Raw genomic sequence first — 25,528 nt, forward strand, 5'->3', positions numbered from 1 at the left:
CGTAACAGTCTCCAGCAAAGCATTTTCTTGGGCCAGGCTCCAATGCCAGCAAATTAGAAAGTCATCTGGGCAGGTGGTAAACTTTGCGTCTTCAGAGCCAGCCTTTCCTGGACCCCGGTGAGGAGTTCTGCTACCCACTTTCACCCTGGACCCCAGGGATGAACTTCCTCTGGAGAGGAAGAGGAAACACCTAACTTTGGCTTGAATCTCCAGACACAGCCAGTGCAGCCCTCCTGGCGTTCCCTGGCCTTTCCACTCCACCGGTTTAGCGCGAATCCAGTAGCATTTTCCAAAAGCTTGCATCGTTGCGAGGCATCCTCACGGAGAGACATCCTCGCTGAGACCCGCGCGTCACCTCGAAAGCCGACGGCGCGGTGACGTACAGATGACGTAGCGGTGACGTCCGGCGTCTCCGCGCGCGCGCGTCAGCCCCGGGCCGCTCCGCCCCCCGCCCGATCAGTCGCCAAGGGACGCTGATGGGCTGGTCTCCTTGGCAACCACTGGCTCCACCCCCTCCGTCCCTTTAACCTTTGGGGTGCGAGGGAGGCCTCGCACTCTCCCCCCTCCTCCCCCTCCCCCGTTCCCCTCCCCTTTCCCCACCGCCCGGGCCCGCAGCCTTCCGGGCCGGAGGCGAAGATGGCGGCGGCGGCGACGGCGGCGGGCGCGGCCTCGGCGGAGCTGGTGATCGGCTGGTGCATCTTCGGCCTCTTACTTCTGGTAGGGGAGGCGCTTGGAGTGTTCCCCGTGTTTACATCTGTGGCGGGGAGGGAGGGCGAGAGGGAGGGGCGGGCCGGGCCTGCCGCGGGCCTCCCGGGACGCCGGAGACGCTCTTCGCCCCGCCGAGCCTGTACCTGGGACTGTGGGGTCCTGGGGGGTGTGGGGGGCTCCTCGGAGCCGGGGCTGGGGCGGCGCTGGGGCTGGGGGACGGGACACTGCTTCCCGGACGCTCTTGCTGTCTGTTTCCTGAAGATACATACAACCTAATATGGCAGGTTTCCTTTTTCCAAACTCCTGCCCTCACCCCTGACCCTGGGCCCTGGGCGGCTGGGGTTTGGGGGCGGAGGAGACCCTCGGGGTGGGGGAGGGTGGGGGAGGGTGGGGGGGCCTCTGGTACCCGGGGAGACGGGAGGAGCCCCGGGTGGTGGGGCAGCTGGGCCTGACGTTTGCAACTTCTGTGGCCCCAGACTCAGAGCAGGGCCTGGTCTGCTGCTCTCCTCGCCGGTTCCCTCTCCCTTAGAGTCATGGAGCCGCCAACCTGCTCAGCCATTGTGCTGTGCGACTCTGCCTTGATGACCTGAGTGTTCCTTCGTTCTGGCTTGAGGGTTCCTTTGGAGTCTGTCTGTAGGAAGAAACCTGTGTGGGGCAGGCTGTAACCCTCTCTGTTCTCAGAATCAGGGTGTGTATGTTACCACCCATCTGAACTACCCCTTCCCACCCTTCCCCTTTCACATTCATTGTCTTCCTTCAGCCCTGCTGTTGCTTCAGCCCCGAGGTATTTTAGCCACTTGGCATTAGGAAAACAATTAAAAACAAAAATCAAACCAAACAATTGTTATCTTCACTTCTGGAAATCGAGGCGTTTGATTGTCCTTCTTAGATGCCACACGGAGTCTACCACCTATGAAACTATGCTTTGCCAGTAAATGTTGCAACGCTACCAGAAACCCTACCAAAAACTAAAGAAAAAAGTGAAAACTTAAAGAAAGTTTTCTCTTGCTATACCTTTGCTTTGGCAGGGAGTACTACTGCCTTTACACGGGAACATGCTTTATGCTTTACTCCTCTTGGTGAAGGAAATGGAAACCTAAAGCTTGTCTGTGGTTTCCCTAGCCCATCCAGTCCTGTTCTTGGGGTGTTCACTGGGCTTTTCCTATTCAGTAGGTTTAGAAGAAAAACAAGCAAGTAACCAGTTTCGAAGTCTAGTGGGAATATCTTGGCTGTTATCAGTGAATAAACATTTCACAGGTGGTAGTTTTGCTGTCAATTGTAGGAGGATGCAAACAAAAGAAATTGTGGCCTCTAAGAAAATCTGAAGATAGGTAGGGAAACAAAAATGCTTGAAACAGGTATTTTAAGTACTGAAAACCAAAGTATGACTTTATAGAATAGGACGTCAGGGACTAGAGAACAATATTGGAAGAAAGTATAATTGAGGTAGACTTTGGATAGGTAACGATGGGAAGGCATTTATGTTGATTTTACAGTAGAAACAAAATAAAATGAGAAGGGAATTGGGAATTTGAAACTGGATGTTGAAGTAGAAAAAACTTAGTAATTAGGGCCATTGTTTAATTTTCTGCAACTCTAAGTCCTGGTTTATTACATTAGAAGAGACCTGGATTCTTGTGTCTGCTTCTGCATTCAGTCTTTTGAGATAAGTCTTTTTTGTTGTTGTTGTTGAAGTATATGAAGAAAATCCAGTTTTAGTGATGCGTAGTTGGAAGCAAAGAAGTATTTTTTTTATTTTTAAAATATATTTTATTGATTTTTTTACAGAGAGGAAGAGAGAGGGATAGAGAGTTAGAAATATCGATGAGAGAGAGTCATGGATCAGCTGCCTCTTGCACAGCCCCTACTGGGGATGTGCCCACAACCAAGGTACATGCCCTTGACTGGAATCAAACCCAGGACCTTTCAGTCTGCAGGCCAGTGCTCTCTCCATTGAGCCAAACCGGTTTTGGCAGAGAAGTATTTTTTAGGTAATTGTGGACCTTATTCTTTAATACCATATCAAAACTCAGTAGTAGAATTAAAGGTTAGTTGCAATAAAGAATCTGAAACCCTATCAATGAACTTTTAATTTTGTTTCATTAACACCCATTGGGCCATGTTGTACTTTGAATGGGTCTTTTCATCATGCATGGTTTTATGACATGATGCATTTGTCATTTAGAAAACACTGGTTCACTGAGTTATACAGATCTCCCAAATATGGATATATGTGTATTTTAATACATAATATAAAAATTTCACATTCATTAATACTGTTACAGAGTTCCCGAACAATCAAACGATGCAGGAGGAGAGTTTGGAGAGACTTACTTTATTCATCGCGCTATGGGCTTAGAGAAAATGAATTCAAATTCTAAGCAAGGCTACAAGCAGAACTTCCCTTTTATTAAAGAGCCAGCCCTATGTGCACTTAGTGGTTATCTCAATGGTGGCCTTGAAAACAATACAGTTCTAGCCAATTAAAAAATGCACCTGGCATGGCATTGAGATTATGAGCATATCTACCGTTTCCCCGAAAATTAGACAGTCTTATATTAATTTTTGCTCCCAAAGATGCGCTAGGTCTTATTTTCAGGGTATGTCTTATTTTTCCATGAAGAAGAAGACGGTACACATTTATTGTTAAATGAAAATAAAGGAAATTTATTACCTGTATACAGTATGGTAGTACGGTAGTTGTCAACACAAACCAGACAAACTGTGAATCCTACAGTATCAAGAATTTACTCATTTATTCAATGACAATCATGTCATCATCTTCTGGAACATCATCATAACAATCCAATTCCTGAATTTCCTGGTGAACTTCTTGTGACTCCATTTCTTTCAGAATCAGTGGACCAAACTCATGTTCAGCCTGGGGGGGGGGGCTTATTTTCGGGGGGGATGCCCTATATTTCACTCAGAAGGAAACCTGTAAGTAGGTCTTATTTTCGGAAGATGTCTTATTTTCGGGGAAACACGGTAGTCTTTGGCCTACAAGGTCATACAGCTAAGTTTATCTTCATCATTATTGGAACAGGCTAAAGCAGACTACAAAGCAAACATTTTTAGAATAATCTAAAAAACAGCAGAAAATTCCAAACAGCAGTTGTTGTTTTTTTTACAAAATAGGGGTTTTCCTTCTCAATATCACCACTGATCTTCTCATAAGAAATCCCAGAAGTAAGTATTGTGAAACAGTAAAGCTCAGTTTTGAATACTAGTTTTTCAAAATCCTAATTTTCATTTGAAAGCTTGAATTTGATGATTGGCAACAAATATAGTCAGTTGCTTTTCTTGGAAGTGAGAGATCCCCTTTGTTCATTTTGACAAAATCTGCCAAATATCCAAGTCGGCACAACCATAGTCAGTTGTGCTTTCAAGTAAAAATGATGTTCCTTGCCAAAAGTGCCTAGTTTGGCTTCCAACCCCTAAATATTCAGGTATCCACCTTTCCTGGATTCAGCCATCACACTTGGTTGCAGTTTGGTGCCATTGTCTGTACTCATGCTTGCTTTTTCATCAGTTTTCCCCGCCATGAGTTATACACTATGCGTGCAAATATCAACATAGTGGAAAAGGCAAATGACATTTTAGTATTGTTACAAGAATAATTTTGAAATTGCAAATCCTCAGAAAGGACTACCAGGGGTCTGGGGACTTAACACACTGATGCCAGTCATCTACTAAAGAATCAGAACACTAGGATTGATAACTTGTAATTGTGGGCAAGCAAAACGTTTACCACATAAGGAATTGTTAAATCAGGTTCCTCTAAGCTGATAATCTCTATCAAGCCCTTCTATCTAGTCTCCCCAAGAGCCTCAATAATTTGCCTTCTACTATCTTTCATATTTCCCATTACTGTATAAGACAGTCTCCGTTTCTTTAAAGCAAGTTCTCTCTTGTTACTCAAAAGTGAGGGCAGCACCTTGGAACATGTTAGAAATGTACACATAAGACCCCAGTTCTACTAAGTCAGAATCTGCATTTTAACATAATCCCAGGCAATATGTGTGCTTATTAGTTTAGCGAACATCTGTTCTCATTCCTACCTCTGTTGCTCTGATTCTCATCCATGACTATCATTAAAAGCAACTTGGGAGTTTTAAAAAATCCTAAAGCCCAGACCAGTTAAATTAGATCTCTTGGGAGGGGTTGGGGACTGCTCTAAACCTTTCCTTATAATTGTTTGCAAATTGTATGTTAGTTTCTTTTAGATGCTATTTTACATGACATCTATATATATATATAAAAGGCTAATATGCTAAGTGTCCTCCCCACTGCCTGACTGGTTGCTATGATGCGCACTGACCATCAGGGGGCAGATGCTCAATGCAAATATTGCCTTGACGCGCACAGAGAAATGGCACTGTGGACCTGGCGCCGACAAAGCAAAACTTGACTTCCCCCAGGTGGGACACAGGCGCTCCCACCACCCTGGGGTGATGGCCCACCAAATCGCAGCCGATGCTGCCATGGCACAAAATGTGGCCCCCAGCCCAGCCCAGCCCACAAATGGTGGCTGTGGGTGCTAGGTAATGATGTCACATTTTTTGTTGACATTCTGAAGCCAAAATTGTCACCAGAATATGTCTGAAGAACACTTATCGACAAGTACTACCAATACTGGTAGGAACTGCCTTCATAGCAAAAATGAGGTAACTGAGGATCAGTTATTGAATACAAGTTGTGGTGGAATGACTATTACATGTCAATTTTGCCTATCCCTAAATTTCTCCAATGAAAAACTATCTGATGGAAAATTTACTTGATGTTGTAGCAAAGGCAAAGTTTGTCCAAATGATATGAATTTTCCAGAATACCCAGCATATTTTTAAAAAATTAATGATAAACGGGGATTCTGACAGTAAAAATTTCACAGAAAATATTTGTTGTTATATCAGTTTTTTTTAAATTTATATATTATATTTATGTACATTTTACTAATTTTCTTTCTGGCACTTCTATTACAGAGAAAGGGTGAAGAGCGATATTAAAATATTTCTTCTAATTAATTTCCTTTCAATATGCACAAATTTGTGCACTAGGACACTAGTCTCATATATTATAATTGAAGAGAGCAAAAGTTTTCAAAATGTAATCTCTGGACCAGCACAGCCTCACCTGGAAAGTTGCTACAAATGCAGGTTTTCTGGCCCCATTTCAGACCACATGAATCTGAAACTCTGGGAGTGGGGCTGAGCAGCTTGTGCTTTTTTTTTTTTTTTTTTTTTTTTTTTTTTTTTTTTTTTTTTTTTTTTTTAATTTATTGATTTTTTACAAAGAGGAAGGAAGAGGGATAGAGAGTTAGAAACATTGATGAGAAACATCGATCAGCTGCCTCTTGCATAGCCCCACCCGGGACGTTCCCACAATCAAGGCACATGCCCTCTACCAGAATCAAACCTGGGACCCCCTCAGTCGGCAGGCCAACTCTCCATCCACTGAGCCAAACCAGTCAGGGCCAGCCTGTGCTTTAATAAGTATTCCAGGTGATTCCGATGTTACCTAAAGTTTGGAGAATCAGGAGACTGAATTCCTCTACTCCACATGTGTCAAACACAAGGCCCGCGGGTCATCACTGCACTCCGCTGCGTTTCCATCACAATGACAGTTTATGACTGTTCAGTAAACCATTCTGCCCTCGATTTAGGCTGGATTTTAGATTTTGGCCCCTTCTCTGATTGAGTTCGACACCCCTACATCAGTAGAAAGACATTGCTAACTATTAAGAGTACCTGCTTGATTAGAGATGTCAGAACCTCAGAGTGTACTTTTTCACTGGAAAGTTCCTTGCAATGCACATGAATCTATTTTTATTGTGCACTTTTTTTTAAATGCTCTCTAAAATTTGAGTTATAGTAAAATGTGTCAGTTGCATAGTGATTATTGGCAATTAGTCTTTGGCTGAATGCTACTCTTGAACTGTCATAATGGGATAGAAGTTAATTTCAATTCAAGTTATATTCTGTGATGCTCCAGTAGGTTAGGGCATGTAGTGATAGCTCTCTAGGGAAAATATATTCAAAGCTAGTTATAACTGTGACATTGTGTGAAACCTTTAATTATTGTACTGTGTTCTGTGAGGATATAGGCAAATGAGCACTGTCATCATTAACTTTTACTTTGTATATATGTGTCTTTGCTCCTAAGTGAGGTTGTACTGCATCCATGAAATAAGCTCGGAAAATTATCAGGCTTAAATTTTTTACACATCTAAAATAACCTTTACTTAATGTAAAGTTTCCCATTGGAAACAAACACGTTAAAATCAGTTTTGAAGAATACATAGGACAATAACAAAACACTTTTTTTTGTTCTATTTCAGGCTATTTTGGCGTTCTGTTGGATATATGTTCGTAAATACCAAAGTCAGCGGGAAAGTGAAGTTGTCTCCACCATAACGGCAATTTTTTCTCTGGCAATTGCACTTATCACATCTGCACTTCTACCAGTGGATATATTTCTGGTTTCCTACATGAAAAATCAAAATGGCACATTTAAGGTAATTTTTATACTATATGATTCTATTCCTTTCAAATACTTGGTAATTACATCTTTAAGTTTAACAGTCCAGTATATATTATTGTCTTTGGAATAAATGAGAATCGAAATGCAGCATAGACGCTGAGAATGTGACTGCTAACATGGAAGACTAGAAATAGACTATTGAGTGACATAAGACTATTAATTTGACAACCCTCCAAATTTGAAGAATGTCTTTTGTTAACCTGATAATATATCAATTGTAGTAGGTTTTATTTTTGTGCCTCTCATAGCTTGAAGTTTTTTTGACTTGATTTGCATTAATGCCTAAATAAACAATTTAGAAGGGCTTTTGTTAGTGGCAGATCAGAATCCTAATCTTTATTTCACATTGAGTACTTTGTAGTGAATGGTGTAGTGAAAAGACCACTAGGCTGGGAATTATAAGACCTGAGTTCTAATCTTGGGCTCTTAACTATCTGGCATGTATCTTTGGCCAAATCAGTTAACTTTTCAAAACTTCAATTTATTTTCCTTTTTTCTGGGAGGGGGTGAGGGTGGGGCAGGAGGTTGTTCCTATTTTTAAATGAAGGGTTTTAGAATGGAAGATTTCTAAGTTCCTTTTTTACTATGCAGATTACTTTCAGTTTCTTGTTAGTATAAGCTGCTATGTGGCAGGAACTGGGTCTTATTTATTGTTGTATGCCCAGTGTCTAACACACATATTTGAATGAAATATTATACCAGTTAGTATCTCAATAATGCATGGTTCCAGAATAAGTTCCTGAATTTGGCAAACAGGGCTTAAATAATTTGAAACTTTTTATGGTTAGATTTATTTATTTACTTATTTTTAAATCTATTTTTTTATTAATTTTTTTACATAGAGGAAGGGAGAGAAATAGAGTGTTAGAAACATGGATGAGAGAGAAACATAGATCAGCTGCCTCCTGCACACCCCCTACTGGGGATGTGCCTGCAACCAAGGTACATGCCCTTGACCGGAATCAAACCTGGGATCCTTCAGTTTGCAGGCTAACGCTGTATCCACTGAGCCAAAGCGGTTTCAACTAGATTTAGATATATTTTGATTTTTGTAAAAATTACAGTTACTTTCTATAGGTATTCATTTAGCAGGTATTTAATTGAACACTTAGTATGTGCCAAATACTGTATGAACTAGAATCTGTTGAATATTTACTATGTGTCTGTCCTAAGTGGTTAACATATATTAATCCTGCCTGTAATCTCACAAACAACTGTATGAGGTAGCTAGTATTGACCATGTTTTTATGGGCAAGAAAATGAGGAGTGGACAGATGATGTAAGCTATCTACAGCTCCTAAGTGCTGTAGCTATGATTTGAAGTTCTGCAGACTGGTTCCAGAGCTCTCTGTTCACTAGGATCTTTAGCTGTATCTATAGCTTAGTATTATCCCTGATATAATTATTATTTGAAGAGAGTTTGAATTTTGAATTTAGAATATTTGATTTGTTTAGATTTAGTGAAATACGTTTTCATCTTGAATTTTCAAAAAAAAAAAAAAAAGAATAGCTGTAAGTATATTATTACAGTGTCTTTTATAGTTGGCCAGTAACTTTGGATAGTATTGCACAAAGTATATTAATCAAAGAAAATAAAAAAATTGATTGTAATGTCAACAAATATCCTTTATTTTATACTATTTTATACATTGTATACAATTAAAATTAGTAGTTAAGATGTGGTATCAAAATACTTAATGCTTTTTATTTTTTTAGATATGTTTTTATTGACTTTAGAGAGAGAAGAATGGAAAGAGAGAAACATTGATTGTTTCCTGTACACATTCTCACTGGGGATAAAACCCACAACCCTGGCATGTGCCCTGACCTGGAATCCAAACAGCAACTTTTCTGTGCTCAAGATGAAGCCCAATCAACTGAGCCACACCAGCCAGGGTCATTTAATGTTTTGATATCCAAAATATATCTTATTCCCTTCCCCAAGTGATTAATCTCATTATGGCCAATTAAGTATCAGGACTGAACTCTCTCCTGATGCTTCAATCCTACTCTCAGATGGTGATAGTTGTAGCTTGAGAACTTTGTACTTTTCATTACATCTACATATATTCATTCACTTAATATTTATTAAGCTTGTACTATGTACCTGATAAATGTGAGTGCTAGAGATTAATGATTCAAACAAATGAGGCTGCTACTCTCATGGAGCTTACCTACTGTAAAACCAGACCAACAGTAAACAGCAAAACAAGCTAACTTCATAGTGATGAATTCTATGAGGAAATATAACAGATGGATATGGGTAATTCAGATAGGAAGATTGGAAGGCCAAATTGCTTAGGAAACCAGACTGCTGAGGTTACCTGAGACCTTAATGAGAGAAGCTAGTTAAGAAAAGAGCCAGAGGGAGTGCCTTTAGGGGGGAGGACAGATCAGTAGATAAGAGGCTTTTTGTCAGGCTGAGTTTGGTCTTTTGGTTGAAGTGTGGTGGTGGGGCTTGTGGAAACTACCCTGTTTCCCCGAAAATAAGACAGTGTCTTATATTAATTTTTGCTCCCAAAGATGCGCTAGGTCTTATTTTCAGGGGATGTCTTATTTTTCCATGAAGAAGAAGACGGTACACATTTATTGTTAAATGAAAATAAAGGAAATTTATTACCTGTATACAGTACGGTAGTACGGTAGTTGTCAACACAAACCAGACAAAATGTGAATCCTACAGTATCAAGAATTTACTCATTTATTCAATGACAATCATGTCAACATATTCTGGAACATCATCATAACAATCCAATTCCTGAATTTCCTGTGACTCCATTTCTTTCAGAATCAGTGGACCAAATCTCTCATGTTTAGCCTAGGGGGGCCTTATTTTCGGGGGGATGCCTTATATTTCACTCAGAAGGAAACCTATAAGTAGGTCTTATTTTTGGAGGATGTCTTATTTTCGGGGAAACAGGGTAGCTGAGATCCAGAGAAGGTGGGGACCAGATTACTTACCACTTTTAAGTCATGTTAATGGTTTAGGTTTTTTTCTAATTGCAGTGTGAATTTAATGAAGATAAAAGATAAGGTGAATTGGATTTGTGTAGTGTTAGTAGAGAAAATGATTAAAATTGATATATATTTTCGAGATAGAACTGCTTGCATTTGCTAATGAATTAGATATGGAGGGTGTAGGAAAAACAAAATTGAAGCACTGATGCCTAGGTTTTTGTATACCTTAAAGAAATAGGGAAGCCTGAAGCAACAAATGGCATATGCATGCCATGGGCAGATGAATGTATAAAAAAGAGTTGTATTTAGTGTAAGTTAACTTCAAGTTCCTGTTATATTTACTCAAGTAGAGGTGTCAAGTAGAGAGTTGAAACTTCAGGGAGACTTTTGGATTGGAATGAAGTATTTGGAAATCATGAGCATATGGATGTTATTTAGAGCTATGGGCTGACTAGTAATTGGGGAGAGTGAGTAGTCAGAGAAGCATTGGACCATGTAGCCATCGCCAACCTTTTGAACCTCAAGGACGACTGATTGGCGACCACTGGATTAGAGTGCTCATTTTGTAGAGGCTAGCTAAAGGGGAAAGGCTGTAACCTAAGAGTTAGGAAGAAAATCAGAGGGAGGCTATGACAATCAGAAGAATTTGTTTCAGGAAGAGATAATAAAAGCTTTTTCGAATGATGAAAAGTTAAATGAGAGAGGTAGAAAAGTGACTTTTGGCTTTGGTCAGTGGTAACCAAAGAGCATGAAGATTAAGTTCATTGAGGCATTGGGGTTTCAGATTGGAGTGTGCTAAATGTGGACAGGGAGGTGAGAAGGTAGTGATAGGGAATGCTGACAAATTTTTGGTGAGTTTTGTCCTTTAGGAGAGTAGAGTCAGGCCCGGGGAGGTGTTTTTATTTGTGGTGGTTGAGAATGGATTGACCTCTTTGTTGTTTAATGGTAATTAGTAGGGTTTGGGTACTTAAGTACTGTATTACGTAGATCTGGAGAACTTTTTGAAGGAGAAGTTATTATTGGTAGGTGCAATGTCTTTGAGAAGGCAAAGGAGATTAGGGGGGTGGTATCTAACAGTGAAATGTTGGCTATGCTAGTCAATGGTATGGACACCTACAGAAGGAAGAATTAACTATTGAATACAGATTGAATTTAGCTGTTAGATTTGGTAGTAAGTTGAGTAAGTTCTTTTGGCTTCATATTATTTTAGAGACCTCTAAGTTAGTATTTTTCAACCTCTGACATTTTGTGCTGGATAATTCCTTGTTGTGTGAGACTCTTCTGTGTGTTATAGATGTTTAGCAGATCCTTGCTTCCACCCCATTACACTCCAGTAGCATATTGATCTCCCTCAACCCCATATCTGCAGACATTGCCAAATGTCCCCTGGGAACAAAATCACCTCTGAGTGAGACACTGGTATAAGGTGAGGTTATCAGTAAAATTAAGGAGATTCAAATGTCATTTTGGGTTGGACTGTTTCAAAATGTCATCTGAAGAATGGGAAAGGGAATTTTATGTATTTGACCCATTACATCTTTTTTCCTATGGTATTTATTCCCTTTTCCTTTCTTTTGAAATGTTCTTTAATATTCTCTATTTAGTATTAGTTCTTGATTGTTTCACATTCCTTTGGGTCTTAAATGACTCTGAAGTTCCTTTGGTCTCCACTCTGGGAGAGGGTGATTTATAAAATGTATCAAGGGCATAGTAGTTCTCGAAATGTGGAAAAAGGAAGGTTTCATAAACTAAGTTCTTTGGACAGTACATCAGATACCTTGGATGCAAGACAGTGTATAAAAGCCAAATTCACTAATAGTTCTTGAGTGATGTTGTATATTTTACACATAGTTTTAGCTTTAAAATAGTAACAGTAACACTTAGTTTCTTTTTGGCACAAGATTTGGTTAAACAAAAGAGCACTGCAGAGTAAAAAATACTAAATTTCAGTGAATCTATGGCTTTAAATTACCTTCAATCTCTAAACTCCCCACTCTCCCCCCCATAAGTTGTGGACTTACTCAATTTTAAAGTTTAGCTTTAGATAGATTCTCAGTGTGTATGTTAATACCTCATGGGGGTGTCTTGGAAATTGGTAGGGAGTTTGTGTAAGGGTAGATGTAATTATCCTGTTTTAAAAAAACTTCAAGTTTCAGAAATCTTTTAAAACTTCTGTTTTGATGTATAAACAATCACTAAAGAGACACAGCTGTTAAGAACTGAAGCTTTGTTTATGTACATATTCATTTAGATACTTGAATCATGGGTGAAAAAAATTTCAGTCACATTGCATGGAATTCTCCCCAGTGCTTTTCCATTCCTATGTGGTGAGCACTACTTACACTTTCCATTTTTCTGTATATGTACGGGTGTTTCTTTCAGTACTTTTTTAGACAAAGACTGTTAACACTGTTGATTGCAACTTGTTCTGCTTCTCGGTATTCAAAAGTACTTCATGGATGTCCAGCTATGCCAGATTATTTAGGTTTAATTGTTTTTAAACTCTGTATGATATTCCATGTACATTCATAACTGTTATGAATGTACAGTATTACATTTTACCAGGCACATAGATTGTCTTCAGTTTTGTTGTTATTTTTTTTTAATATATTTTATTGATTTTTACACAGAGAGGAATTGAGAGGGACAGAGAGTTAGAAACGTCGATGAGAGAGATACATCGACCAGCTGCCTCTTGCACACCCTCCACTGGGGATGTGCCCGCAACCAATGTACATGCCCTTGACCGGAATCGAACCCGGGACCCTTCAGTCCGCAGGCTGACGCTCTATCCATTGAGCCAAACCGGTTTCGGCGTTATTGTTATTGTTGTGTTTTTTTGTTTGTTTTTTTTTGAAGGGTCCATGATTTATTTAATCGAGGTCCACAGGCTCCAGAAGAGAAGAGAGATGAGGAGTAGAGGCAGAAGCCACGCTTCTGCACTGGCGGGAACGTCTGTGTGTCCTTCGGGGAAGAAAGGAGCAGCAGGGCTGCCTACAGGGCTGTGTCGGGGTCCCGGGGGTGCGGCTCCTGGAGCCGGTGGGCGCCTTTGGTCCGCTTCCCGGGGTGCAGCCGGGGTGCTAAGCGCCGGGGCAGGTGGTGGGGGCTCAGCGCAGCCCGCGGCCCCCAGTTCCCTCCGCGTCCCCCGTCCCCTCCGCGGCTGGCCCCTCCCGGCGGGGCCAGGGCCCGCGGGGCTGTGCCCTCCGGCACCCTAGCCTCCCCGGGAGGCGGCTGCGGGTCTGGGAGGCGCTCCTGGCTCCTCTGCCCCGGGCTCCTGGGCGCCCCGGGGGCCGGGCGGGGGGAGGCAGAGGCGGGGGTCTCAGGACGGGCGGCTCAGCGCCGGGAAGTTGTCCAGGGCCCAGGCCCAGGACTGCTCGCGGTTCAGGCCCGGTAACAGGGCGGGCTCCGGGCACTCACACCGCATACACCAAGGGTCGGTCCAGGTGGAATGATGCGTTGCCGTGGCTTCAGTCTCCGGGAAGCGCATCCAGGACAGGTCGGTCCAGGCGGAATGATGCGTGGCCCTGGCTTCAGCCTCCAGAAGTCCCATCCACGAAGGGTCGGTCCATGGTCCATGCGGAATGATGCGTTGCCATGGCTTCAGCCTCCGGGAGGGGCATCCAGGACAGGTCGGTCCAGGCGGAATGATGCGAGGCCTTGGCTTCAGCCTCCAGGAGGCGCATCCAGGACGGGGCGTCCCAGGCGGATGGATGCACCTCCATGGCTTCAGCCTCGGGCAGGCGGAGAGGGGAGGCGGGCGCAGGAGAGGGAGTCTATTGTTGTTTTTAATATTTTAAATAGTGTTACTCTGAATATTGTTGGGTAAAGGTCTCATGGTGAAAAGTCATTAAACATTACTTGGTGCAGGCAGGAATTTACGGGAATAATTATTAGTAAGCAAACAAATGCTTATACGTATACTTGACATTCTGTAAAGAGGCAAGCTTTCTCAAAGTGCATACATCTCAGCAGAGGTGACTGCCTCTTCTTATATGGTAAGTAGAAGAGTGGCTTTGCAGGTAAATAGTATGGACTTGGGTTCCAAGAAATGTGAGCTTATATGTAAGTTGTTCATGGGGCACTAGGACATTTCAGTTGCTAAACCCTAGAAACTTTGGGCCCCTTTGTCGCATAATTGAAGTTGGGTGCCGCTCCTCCTACTGTGTGGGAAGGGGAGGCCCCATTTGGGCTACCTTGTTGCCAAGCAACCCAGTAAGAGATCTTCATGTCATTCATGGGATAGTACTACTCATCTAAAACATATCTATGTACTTATAGCTGTTCTGATTTATGTGAATTTAGGTTATAGACTATCTTCTTTACTATTGCTGTGTGGGAGATGGCTTTTCCTCCACATTTGCCATTTTATTGGATAGTATTAATGTTTTAAATTTGCCACTTGGTTAAGTGAAAGGTTACTATAATAATAGATTTTTATGTTTTCTTAAGGTTTAGTAACTAGGTAAATCTTCATTGTTGGTGTTATTAAAAAAAAATTACCCATCTCTTGCTTGTGTTTTTCAGATGACTTTTAGAGTCAGTATGTCAAGCTCCCTTCAACCCTCCCCCCACTATTTGGTATTTTGATTGGCATTATATAGTTTTATGGATTAATTAGGAGGGATTTAATATTTATAATCTTTTCGTGTGGGAACATGTGACTTTCCATTTCTTTAGATCTTTTTAATTGGCCTCCACTGAGGGCTACAAAGTTTCAATTATAGAAAATAAATCCCAGATACTTGCTTCCAGCTGTCCCTGGCCTCCGCTCAAGGAGGCCCTAGAAAAAATAAGTAAAAGAAAAAAAGGAGGGGCTGGGAGCTTGGGTCGCCAGGGGTTGACCAGGCCAGGATGGGAAGGCAGTTGTGTGTGATCAGGCTGGTGGGGGGCAGGGCCGTTATGGATAGGGAGACCAGCAGGGGTGCCAGTTGGGGGTGAGGAGGCCATCAGTGGGGATCAGTTGGAGGTGATCAGGACAGCGGGGGCGGGGAGGGGACAGTTTGGAGTGAGCAGGCCAGAAGGGGGGGTAGTTGGGAGCGAGCAAGCTAGTGGAAAGGGAAGGTGGGGGCGAGCAGGCCAGCAAGGGGGCAGTTGAGGGTGAGCAGGCTGGCATGGGGGCGGTGGAGGTGATTAGGCTGGTGTTGGGGTCATTTGGGGGAAAGCAGGCTGGTGGCAGGGGCAATTGGGAGTGAGCAGGCCAGCAGGCAGAGTGGTTGGGGCAATTAGGCAGGCAGGCAGGTGAGTGGCTGGAGCTGGCAGTCCTGGGTTTTGACAGGGATGTCCGACTGTTGGTTTAGGCCTGATCCCTGTAAACCAGCAGTAGGACATCCTTTGAGGTGTCTCAGATTGGAGAGGGTGCAGGCCGGGTTGAGGAACAGCACCCCACCCCCCCTTGCACAAATTTCATGCACCAGGCCACATTTATATATATATATATATATATATCACTGAGTGGCCAGATTATTATGTGTTCAGAGATCATAATAATCTGACCACTCAGTGTATCCTATATAATAAAAGAGTAATATGGAAATTAACCATCACTCTGTTACACCACAAGCCACACGCACTAGCCAATCAGGAGCAAGTATGCAAATTAACACAAACAGGATGACTGCGGCCACGGAGTGAGCAGGAGGCTTGGGTTTCCCCAGTAATGGAGGAAGCTAAGCTTTCCTCATACCCTGGCTGGCCTAAGCCTTCATTCAAGGCTATAAAGTTTCAATTGTAGAAGGTAAATGAATCCCAGATACCAGGGCCTCCATTTGGGTCACCAGGGGGGCATGGCTGGCGTGCAAACCACCACTGGTCCCTTGTCCAGGCCGCCCCATGCCCCAAGGGAACCCCCACCCTGATCCGGGACACCCTTCAAGGCAAACCAGCCAGTCCCCACCCGTGCACCAGGCCTCTATCCTATCTAATAAAAGAGTAATATGCAAATTGTCCACTCAACAAACAAGATGGCTGCCCCCATGTGGTCAAAGATGTCTGCCCCAATGTGAACATAAGATGGCCACCACAAGATGTCCAGCAGGGAAGGGCAGTTGAGAGGGACCAGGCCTTCAAGGGAGGGCAGTTGTGGGCGATCAGGCCAGCAAAGAAGGGCAGTTGGGAGGGACCAGGCCTTCAAGGGAGGGTAGTTGGGGTTGGCCAGGCTGGCAGAGGAGGGAAGTTAGGTGTGACCAGGCCTACAGGGAAGGGCAGTTAGGGGTGACCATACCTTCAGGGGAGGGCAAACAGGCTGGTAGGGGAGCAGTTAAGCATCAATCAGGCTGGCAGGGGAGTGGTTAGGAGGTGATCAGGCTGGCAGACAGAAGCTGTTAGGGGCAATCAGGAAGGCAGACAGGCGAACAGTTGGGAGCCAGCAGCCCTGGATTGTGAGAGGGATGTCTTTCTGCCCGTTTAGATTCGATCCCGGCCCAGTGGGATCAGAACCAAACAGGCAGTCAGACATCCCTCAAGGGGTCCCAGATTGGAGAAGGTGCAGGCGGGGCCGAGGGACACACACCCTGTGCACAAATATCGTGCACCTGGCCTCTAGTGTGTGTGTGTGTGTGTGTGTGTGTGTGTGTGTGTAATATCTATATATTCATATAGTTTTCTAAAATACAAATCATATTTGTCACTATATAAAAATTCATCACTATTTTTCTATGCTCTTAGGACAAAGTCCAAAATATTTAGCATGATCATAATTCACTAGTCCTTTAAACCTGTTCTCCTTCATTCTATTTGCTTTCTCTTTCTTTTCCAAAGGCTTTGGTGAATCTTCGTTTAGCTTTTTGCAGTTTTTTTTTTTGGTTTTTTTTTTTTTCAAATTCTCCATATATGTTCCTTTCTTCTCTGCTCCCTACTGCCCCTTCCCACCCCCGAGAATGACCTCTCTTCCTTTAGGTCTCAGTTTAGTTATTTTGGGACACCATCCCTGAACTTCAGTCTTTTTTTTTTTTTTTTTTTTTTTTTTTTTTTTTTTTTTTTTTTAAATATATTTTATTGATTTTGTACAGAGAGGAAGGGAGAGAGATAGAGAGCTAGAAACATCGATGAGAGAGAGTCATCGATCAGCTGCCTCTTGCACACCCCCTACTGGGGATATGCCCGCAGCCAAGGTACATGCCCTTGACCGGAATCGAACCCGGGTCCCTCAGTCCCCAAGCCGACGCTCTATCCATTGAGCCAAACCGGTCTCGGCTGAACTTCAGTCTTTATTAGGTGCCTCCTGTTTCTTTATGTTTCCCCAGAACTGTTATCTCCTGTCTCAGCATTTACTTGTCTATCACTTCTTGAAGGTACCAACCATACCTGTTTGAGTTGATACATTTATGAGTGATATTCTGTCATGGTAAAACTTAATTATATCTTTTAAACAAATGTATGTTAAATTAATATTTCTGTTTCCTTTTTGTCCTAGGACTGGGCTAATGCTAATGTCAGCAGACAGATTGAGGACACTGTATTATACGGTTACTATAGTAAGTATCTTTCAGTTTTGTTTCAGTTTATATCTGGGCTACTAACCAAAGTACAGAATAAACCTACATATAAACATTTATTTTGACATCACATTTGAGATTACTGTCTGACAGCTGGAATAAGTAATGTAGCATTCATTCTTATAATCCTGAAACTTTTACCTGCTTTGCTATAGGTTCACTTGCAGCATTTCTTCGTGAAGGTTCGGTCAAATTACTTTAAATCTCAGGTCTTTTCCTTTGTTACCACTAACAGTGTCACACTTGCACTCTTGATTTAAAAGTTCTCAGTTTCCTAGCAATTTAAAAAAATATTGACAGTAGTAGAGTGTTCTCTCTGGGGAATTTGTAGCATCAACTTTACTGAGCCAGCTTAATCCAGGGGATTATGATTATTGATCCTTTTCTCCCTCACTTCCTTCCTCTTCCTTCCCTAATTTTGGATTATAAAAGCTTTATAATAGCCACCTAAATGTTTGCGAATTTTTTTCTTTTAATAAACATTAGACTCAACTGGAGCTTTTATAAAAATGTGTAAGTGTTGAGTTAGCACAAATCAAGATGTTGAATAAGATTTCAATAGGATGCTAAATTGGATACTGTAAAAACATCTGTAGAAGTTTCTGTAAAAGATTTTATTGGATTTTAACCTGTTAATTGCCACACGTCCAAAACAAAAAATCCCCTCACCCCATGATATTTTGAATTTAATTAAATCAATTTGCAATTCTATCTAGTAAAGAGAGAATATGCTAATTAACCTTCAAACTGCCGCAAAGATGGCGGCGCCCACAGCCAATGAGGGAATATGCTAATGGACTGTCACGCCTTCAGAGATGGCGGTGCCCAGTCCCCTCAGTATGGCTGGGGCGCCTGCCTCCAGAGTTGCCCAGTTCCTTCAGCTCCCTAGCTGCCCAGGGCCACCTGAGGCTCAGGTAACCAGGGCCGGTTGTAGATTGTGCTGCCAGCAGTGGCGGCAGCAGTAGTGTGATGCGTGTCGCCTTCCCCTGGTCGCCGGGTCGCCTCCTGCCCGAGGGCTCCTGGACTGCGAGAGGGGACAGGTCAGGCTTGAGCGCCCCTCCCCCCTCCCAGTGCATGAATTTTCATGTGCATCGGGTCTCTAGCGAATATTATAAAAATATATTACTCACAATTTGGTTGTTCTTGAATATTTTCAGTTGAAAATTCTCAGAAAAAAATATTTTTTAATGCACCTATAGACACTTATGACATATAAAATGTTAATTTAGCTGCTTTGGCTATAACCTTTGCCTTTTCCCTTGATTTAAAATCTATAGGACCCATGAAATTCTATTCTTTTGATGTAGAGTTTAGAAATGTTTTTATTGTATTTTAATATAGAATTTATTTTTCTGATGAATACATTAAATATATATGATAAAATTTAAATTTGACCTGTTAAAATTTGAAAAGGTGCTATGGTAGATGGAATGCTGCCTTTTTAATACAAATTTATTGGAAGGACATAAATTGCATCTTCAAAAACAAATTTGGGGGAAGGGACCTGTCTCCTATGTGACATTAAAGTGTATTTATGCTGTAGAGCACGTGACAAAATAAGCCAATTTTTATCTCAGTGTATTCAGGTTCATAAAGCATATCTTATTGAACCTAGAGGTTTAGTCAAGGTTACAAAGATTTCTAATAAATACTTCTAAACTGGAATGTTCATTCATGCAGTCTTATTGGTTTCATGGAGAGAATTAAGCCTATAGGAAATTATTTTAGTGAGTGTTTTTCTCAGTCCTCCTAAGGGTAGTGTGCAATCTTAAATGCGTGGGAGCTAAATTAAACTTTATTTACAGTAGATGACTTAGGGATTTGGGTTTAATCCTCTGTAGAACTTGGGATAGCTACCTTTAGATACAATAGATGAGACACTGATCTAAGGAAAGAAATTTGAATAGAAGATTTTTTGAAGACCATAGAGTCAAAGCAGAAAGATTTAATTGGATAATATTTCGAGATGTTCAAGATCAGCTTATTAGTGAGTGGCATAGTCCAAAGTGGATATTATTGCCTAAGCTGGAGCTGCTTGTCATTAAATGAGTTACGTTTTAATCAGTAGTGCTGAAGACGTTACATGTGGGAATGCTTAGCAGCACTGAACCCCCAAGGCAATTTCAAAAGTCGTCTAGGGACCTTTTAAACAATACTAGTGCTAGGTTACATCCAGAGAGATTCTGATTTACTCTTGCATTTCATTAATATCCCCGCTGTTCTTATAAAAATACGTATATATTGGAAAGATGTCAGGCTCCAGATGGATGGATCCAAGTTTTCTAATTTTCTCTTGGAAATTCAGGTTTAGTATTGGCAAAAGTATTCTCACTTACTTTCTTTGAAGTGACAGGCTCACTTTACTCATCTTTTAGAAAGTTGGCCCAATATTCAAGTCTGGATAACTGTTGCTAATCTATCTGTTCTTTTTTCAAGTAAAAATGGTGTTTGAAAAAAAAAAAAAAGACTAATTCACAAGTGAAACTGCATAAGTGCTTCTCACAAGTATGCTTTCTGTGGAGTTCTCTTCACCCGTAAAGTTGAAGAGTTCTGTACTTGCCCTAATGCGTTTGTCTCAGTGGATAGAGCGTCAACCTATGGACTGAAGGGTCCCAGGTTCGATTCCGGTCAAAGGCAAATACCTTGGTTGCAGGCACACCCTCAGTATGTGCAGGAGGCAGCTGATCAATGTTTCTCATTGATGTTTCTAACTCTCTATCCCTCTCCCTTCCTCTCTTTAAAAAATCAATAAAATATATTTAAAAAAAAGAGTTGTGTACTCAAAGGTGGACATCTAATAGAACTATTACTACTTCAGAGGGACTTTTCCTGAATAAAAGTGATCCTGCTGGTGAATACTTCATGGTGAAGAATACAATAGCTGCTAGTGGAAAGGCAAACAATATCTTAATGTTATTATGAAAATAATTTTCATGTTGTGAATATCCTAAAAGGATCTCTGCTAATCCAAGGTCTGGAAACTACATTTTTTGAGAACCTTTTTTTTTTTTTAAATATGTTTTTATTGATTTCAGAGAAAGGAAGGGAGGAAAGAGAGATAGAAACATCAGTGATGAGATAATCATCAAATGGCTGCCTCTTGCACACCCCACACTGGGAATGGAGCCCATAACCCAGGCATGTGCCCTGACCTGGAATTGAACCATGACCTTTGGTTCATGGGTCAATGCTCAACCAGTGAGCCAACTAGACCTGCAGGTTCATAGGTCAGTACTTAACCACTGAGCCACATGGTCAGCACTTAATCAGTGAGCCACAGGCCAGGCTCTGAGTTCTATTTTTGTTTCAAAATTATTCTAACCTTTAGATTCTTACCTTTTATTGCAACTTATCATATATATTTACTTTATTCTAAAGTTTTCTCTAACCATTTTTCGTTTTAATTATTTCACCATGTTTTAATTGCTTTTAAGTGAATTTTTCTTTTAAGTAATATTTTTTCTTCTTATTTTGATTTTGCTTGAATCTAGGGGTTGTAGAAATGAGGAGGATTCAAGGCTATTATGTTCAGTTCTTCTGTAGTTGTCCTATCACTTCCTCCTAGGCACTCTTTCTCCTCGACACCAATTCTAGGGCTATTAATTCTTGTGTAGATAACATATAGAATCACATAGTATGTATTGTTTTCTGTAGGCCTCTTTAGTGCTCAGCATTATATCTGAAATTCCTCTTGTGTTATTGCAGATGAAAGTTATTTCTCATTGCTGTATAATATCTCATTATACTAAAACATACCATGGTTTGTTTATCTATTTTAATACTGATGATCAATTGTGTTGTTCACTTTATTGTATTGTTTTCCATTGTATGAATACTCTTATTCAAACAATCCCACATGGTTATATGTTTAAGTTCTTACTTTTTTCTATTAAATAATTATTCAGTGAAAATAGGAGTGTGTGGCAAAGTGTATGCGTATTTATTTCTATGCCAGGCCTTTTGAGCATCCAAGTTTCTCCTCATTCCCTATTGGCTGATTGATCAAAAATTGTACCTGAAATCTTTACTATGTATTTTGAATTTAAGGTTTACAATCGTCTAGTGTTTAATTTTGAAGAGTTAAATTAAACACTAGAAGGTTTCATTTCTCCACCTGTGGAATGGCAACATAGTACCTACTTTATAGTGTATTAAGAGTGTGACCATTTTTGTCTCCTCATTGAATGAACAAGCAGTATTAGTTGATTATTAAGGCAAGTAGGGTTGCTGCTACACAGTAAAGCACATGTGTCAAACACAAGGCCCGCGGGCCAAATCCATCCTGCCAGGCCTTGCAATGTGGCCCGCACTGCGCTATCATCACTGCACTCCGCAGCGTTTCCATCACAATGACAGTTTATGACTGTTCAGTAAACCATTCGGCCCGCGATTTAGGCTGGATTTTAGATTTTGGCCCCTTCTCTGATTGAGTTCGACACCCCTACTGAGTAAAGAAAAAAGGAGGAGTGTATCTTGAAACCAGGTGATGATTCTTTCTCATGATTACCATGTTTAGAGGCAAAAAAATTGAGATCTATGACACTCCTCACAGGCAGGGCCACCAAGGGCTCAGGATAGCTCAGGAGGAGTGTTTGGGTTCCCCCATTTCTTGTACCAAATTCTATTTCAGGAATTATTCCTGACTATTAACAGATTGGAAATACATGGCTTAAATATAATAGTATAGTGGTTTTTTTAGTTTCACTTAAAATAAGTCTGGATACGGGCTATCCAGGGCTAGTATGGCAGCATCATGGCATCATGAGGATCTAAGCTCATTTCTCCTCAGCTTTCTATCCTTAGTACACGCATTCCATCTTAAAGGTCACCACAGAATCCAAAAAGGTGTATGGAGTTTAAGTTGTCATGTATCCATTTCAGGAAGGATGCAGGAAGAAGGGGGAACGACCAAAAGGGGAATGCCAACTGAAAGGAAAGTGGGTATTGGATATGCCCTTTAGCAATCTTGATTCCGTGTTTCTTCAGCTGAGTAAATAGGATAATTTTAGAAGGCTTTTAGAGTTCCCAAAATATCTTTATACTTTGACCCTCTAAAACAAAAAGCTTTGTAATAATTATCACAATATTGACTAAGTTATTCTTTGTCTCTGTTTTCATTGGTAGTTGAGAGGAATAAAGAGTGTGTAAAAAGACAAAAGCCTAATTTATCCAAGTTAATTTTCATGTGAGTTATAATTTAATGATAAACAGTTCTTAAAAGGTAGGTTGTTTGTTTTTGTACATTTAAAGTCACAAGAATTAGCATGCATTCTCCGCCACAGTTTTTGTCCATGGTCTTTGTCCATGGCTCTCTGTTCACTTGTTTAGGCTAGTTCTTGAAAAGTTGTTTTGAAAAAGAACTTGTTTTATGAGTTTGATTTGTGGGTGTTTTGGGTTTTTTTTTTAGGAATTTTCATGAGAGTTTATTTAAGTCAACTGACCACATATTCTGGCAGCCAGAGCTCAAAGCTCCCATGAGTTTAAATTTTGCCAATGTCTAGTGGACATGAGGTTTTAAATTTTTTTCTTAATGTGTTTTCTTTGATGTTAGTAGAACTATTAAACCAAATAGTCTGTTTATCTTTTACTTCTAGTAGCAATCTTTTAACAAAAACATTTGCAAGTAAGCATACTTTATAAAGTTTTAAGATATGAGAGTGTCGTCATTGTTGGAGTTAAGAATAATTTTCCTTTGAAAATATCTATTAGTTTGAAGTAGAACTTGAAAAAAAAGCACTTTCTATGTTTCATGATAGCGGTAGCAGCACCTTTTTCAATTACAGATATATAAGCCCAACTTGACGTTAGAACTGATCTGAAATATGCAAAAACGTTAACTTAATACTGTCTTTACAGTATAATATTTACCAATTAAAGGCTTAAAGACAGAAGTCTTTAAAAGGACACTTTGGAAGAATAGTCAGATAACCAGAAGATAGCTTAGAATGTGTTGTCAGGGAAACAAAGATTTAGAGTAGTTGTTCCACACCTATTTTAAGTCACAGACTGCTGAGGGGATAATATAGTCTCTTAGAATAGTGTGTGTTCCCATGTCCTTCAGCGTTGATTTCTAGAAATCATCTTTTTCTGACTATTTGCTCATAATACACTAGTGCCCTGGTGCATGGATTTGTGCACATTGAAAGGAAATTAATTAAAGGGTGGCCAGTGGGGTGGGACTGTTCGAGACGGCTAGACATGTTCTGGAGCCAACCTCTTAAGATCCTTCCCTGGCAGGCTGCACCTGGGGTGGCACCATGGCTCAAGGGGTGTCTGAGGAGTGAGCTGGGTCCCTCTATCAGGTGGGGTCCCTCGACCTGGCCTGCAGGGATCGGGCCAAAACCAGCTCTCCAACATCCCCCGAAGGGTCCCAGATTGCGAGAGGGCAGTTCTCAGGTGACACACCCTGGAATTGAGCTCTCTCCTTTCTGGTTCCAGGATGTGTTACCTGATTTGAGAACCACCACTGCCAAGTCACCGCAGCTCAGCAGCTCCTGAGTTAAGCATTTCCCCCCTGGTGGTCAGTGTGTGTCATACCTGCCAGCTGGTTGGACAGTCAGATGGTTGCTTAACCAGATAGATAGATAGATAGATAGATAGATAGATAGATAGATAGATAGGTAGATAGTAGGATAGAATTTTATACCTTATTACACTTATTGATAGTAACTTATGCAGTTATAAGATCATTTATCCCACAAGTTCAGGAATACTAGGAATATTTATGAAATAGCCATTAGGCACTCTGGTTGGCTAAATGGCAAGGTCACCAGGTACTAGAGACAAGTGACATACTGACCTTGAATCCTAACCTTAAATGCATCTTTTTTATCAAACCTTTTGGCATGTGGCAGTCATCTCACAAACTCTGCTATGCTAATTCAGGATTTTTCCTATTCTATACAAATTTCTTATTTTAATCATGATAGAGGTATGGTATTTAGAGTGACTTATAGCCCTGTTTCTTTTATGTTTATTTTTTTTAAACTTTTAGAATACTTATTTTGTTTATGCTTTTGAATATATGTTTATTTCTATTGGCTCTTAGATTTGTAATAGGAATGTTAATATTAACTACTCCCTGATCTGTAGTAGAAATAGCAGTATTCGTTACACTTAATAATTTACTATCTTTATTAGTTTTTCATAACATTGAAGACTACATACATTTCACTAAATATTTGTAGTGCCAAAATTCATTATGCTGGCAGTCATTTTCTGATGAATATAAATTAGTTCTTACCTTTCTGTTGGTTATTTAGGGCTCTCTTTGAACTGAGTATTTTAACTATGTTGCATTTAGTGGGCTGTTTGTGGCCTCCAGATAAATGAGGTAATGCTGGCAAGTATTAAGATCATGTTTAAAAATTCTGTAACTCATATACTGATTCCTTCAGAATAAGTAATTGAGAATTTTGTATATATTTCTAACAAATGCTTTCTTTTACAAAGGAGTCTAATGATTATTGTCCTGTATTTGCTTTATATAATTATACTGGAGGCCAGGTGCACAAAATTCGTGCACTCCGGTGGTGATGGGGGGCAGCCTTGCCTGTGCCTTCTCACAGTGCAGGAGCCCTGCAATCGATTGCCTCAAAGAGGTAGGCCCCACCCACCTATCCAGGGCTCTTTGATGGATTGCCGCAAAGACATAGGCCAGAGCCAGGGGTCCCACTTCTAAGCCGCCAGACCCCACCTCCTCTGCGCCACGTGGATCCGCAGGACCCACAGGCCTGGCCACACCCTGCCTCCTCCACTGGGTGTGCGCCTCCGTGACTTGCATGCAGCGTCAAGTCCCACGTGCACCCTCTGGGCACGCAGACTCCCAG

General features: G+C 41.2%; 1 protein-coding gene across 1 annotated transcript in view; it reads left to right on the forward strand.

The window, feature by feature from the left end:
* Positions 1–426: 426 nt before the first annotated feature.
* LMBRD1 (LMBR1 domain containing 1) overlaps positions 427–25,528 on the forward strand; it is a 73,504-nt gene continuing 48,402 nt past the window's right edge. Inside the window, exons 1-3 of the mRNA XM_036414779.2 lie at positions 427–717; positions 7,046–7,222; positions 17,618–17,678. Of these exons, the coding sequence (XP_036270672.1) occupies positions 637–717; positions 7,046–7,222; positions 17,618–17,678 (319 nt within the window). The 5' untranslated portion in view covers positions 427–636. The remainder of the gene's footprint in view (positions 718–7,045; positions 7,223–17,617; positions 17,679–25,528) is intronic.

This window comes from Pipistrellus kuhlii, unplaced genomic scaffold (genome assembly GCF_014108245.1).
Source record: "Pipistrellus kuhlii isolate mPipKuh1 unplaced genomic scaffold, mPipKuh1.p scaffold_m20_p_5, whole genome shotgun sequence".
Classification (NCBI taxonomy): Eukaryota; Metazoa; Chordata; class Mammalia; order Chiroptera; family Vespertilionidae; genus Pipistrellus; species Pipistrellus kuhlii.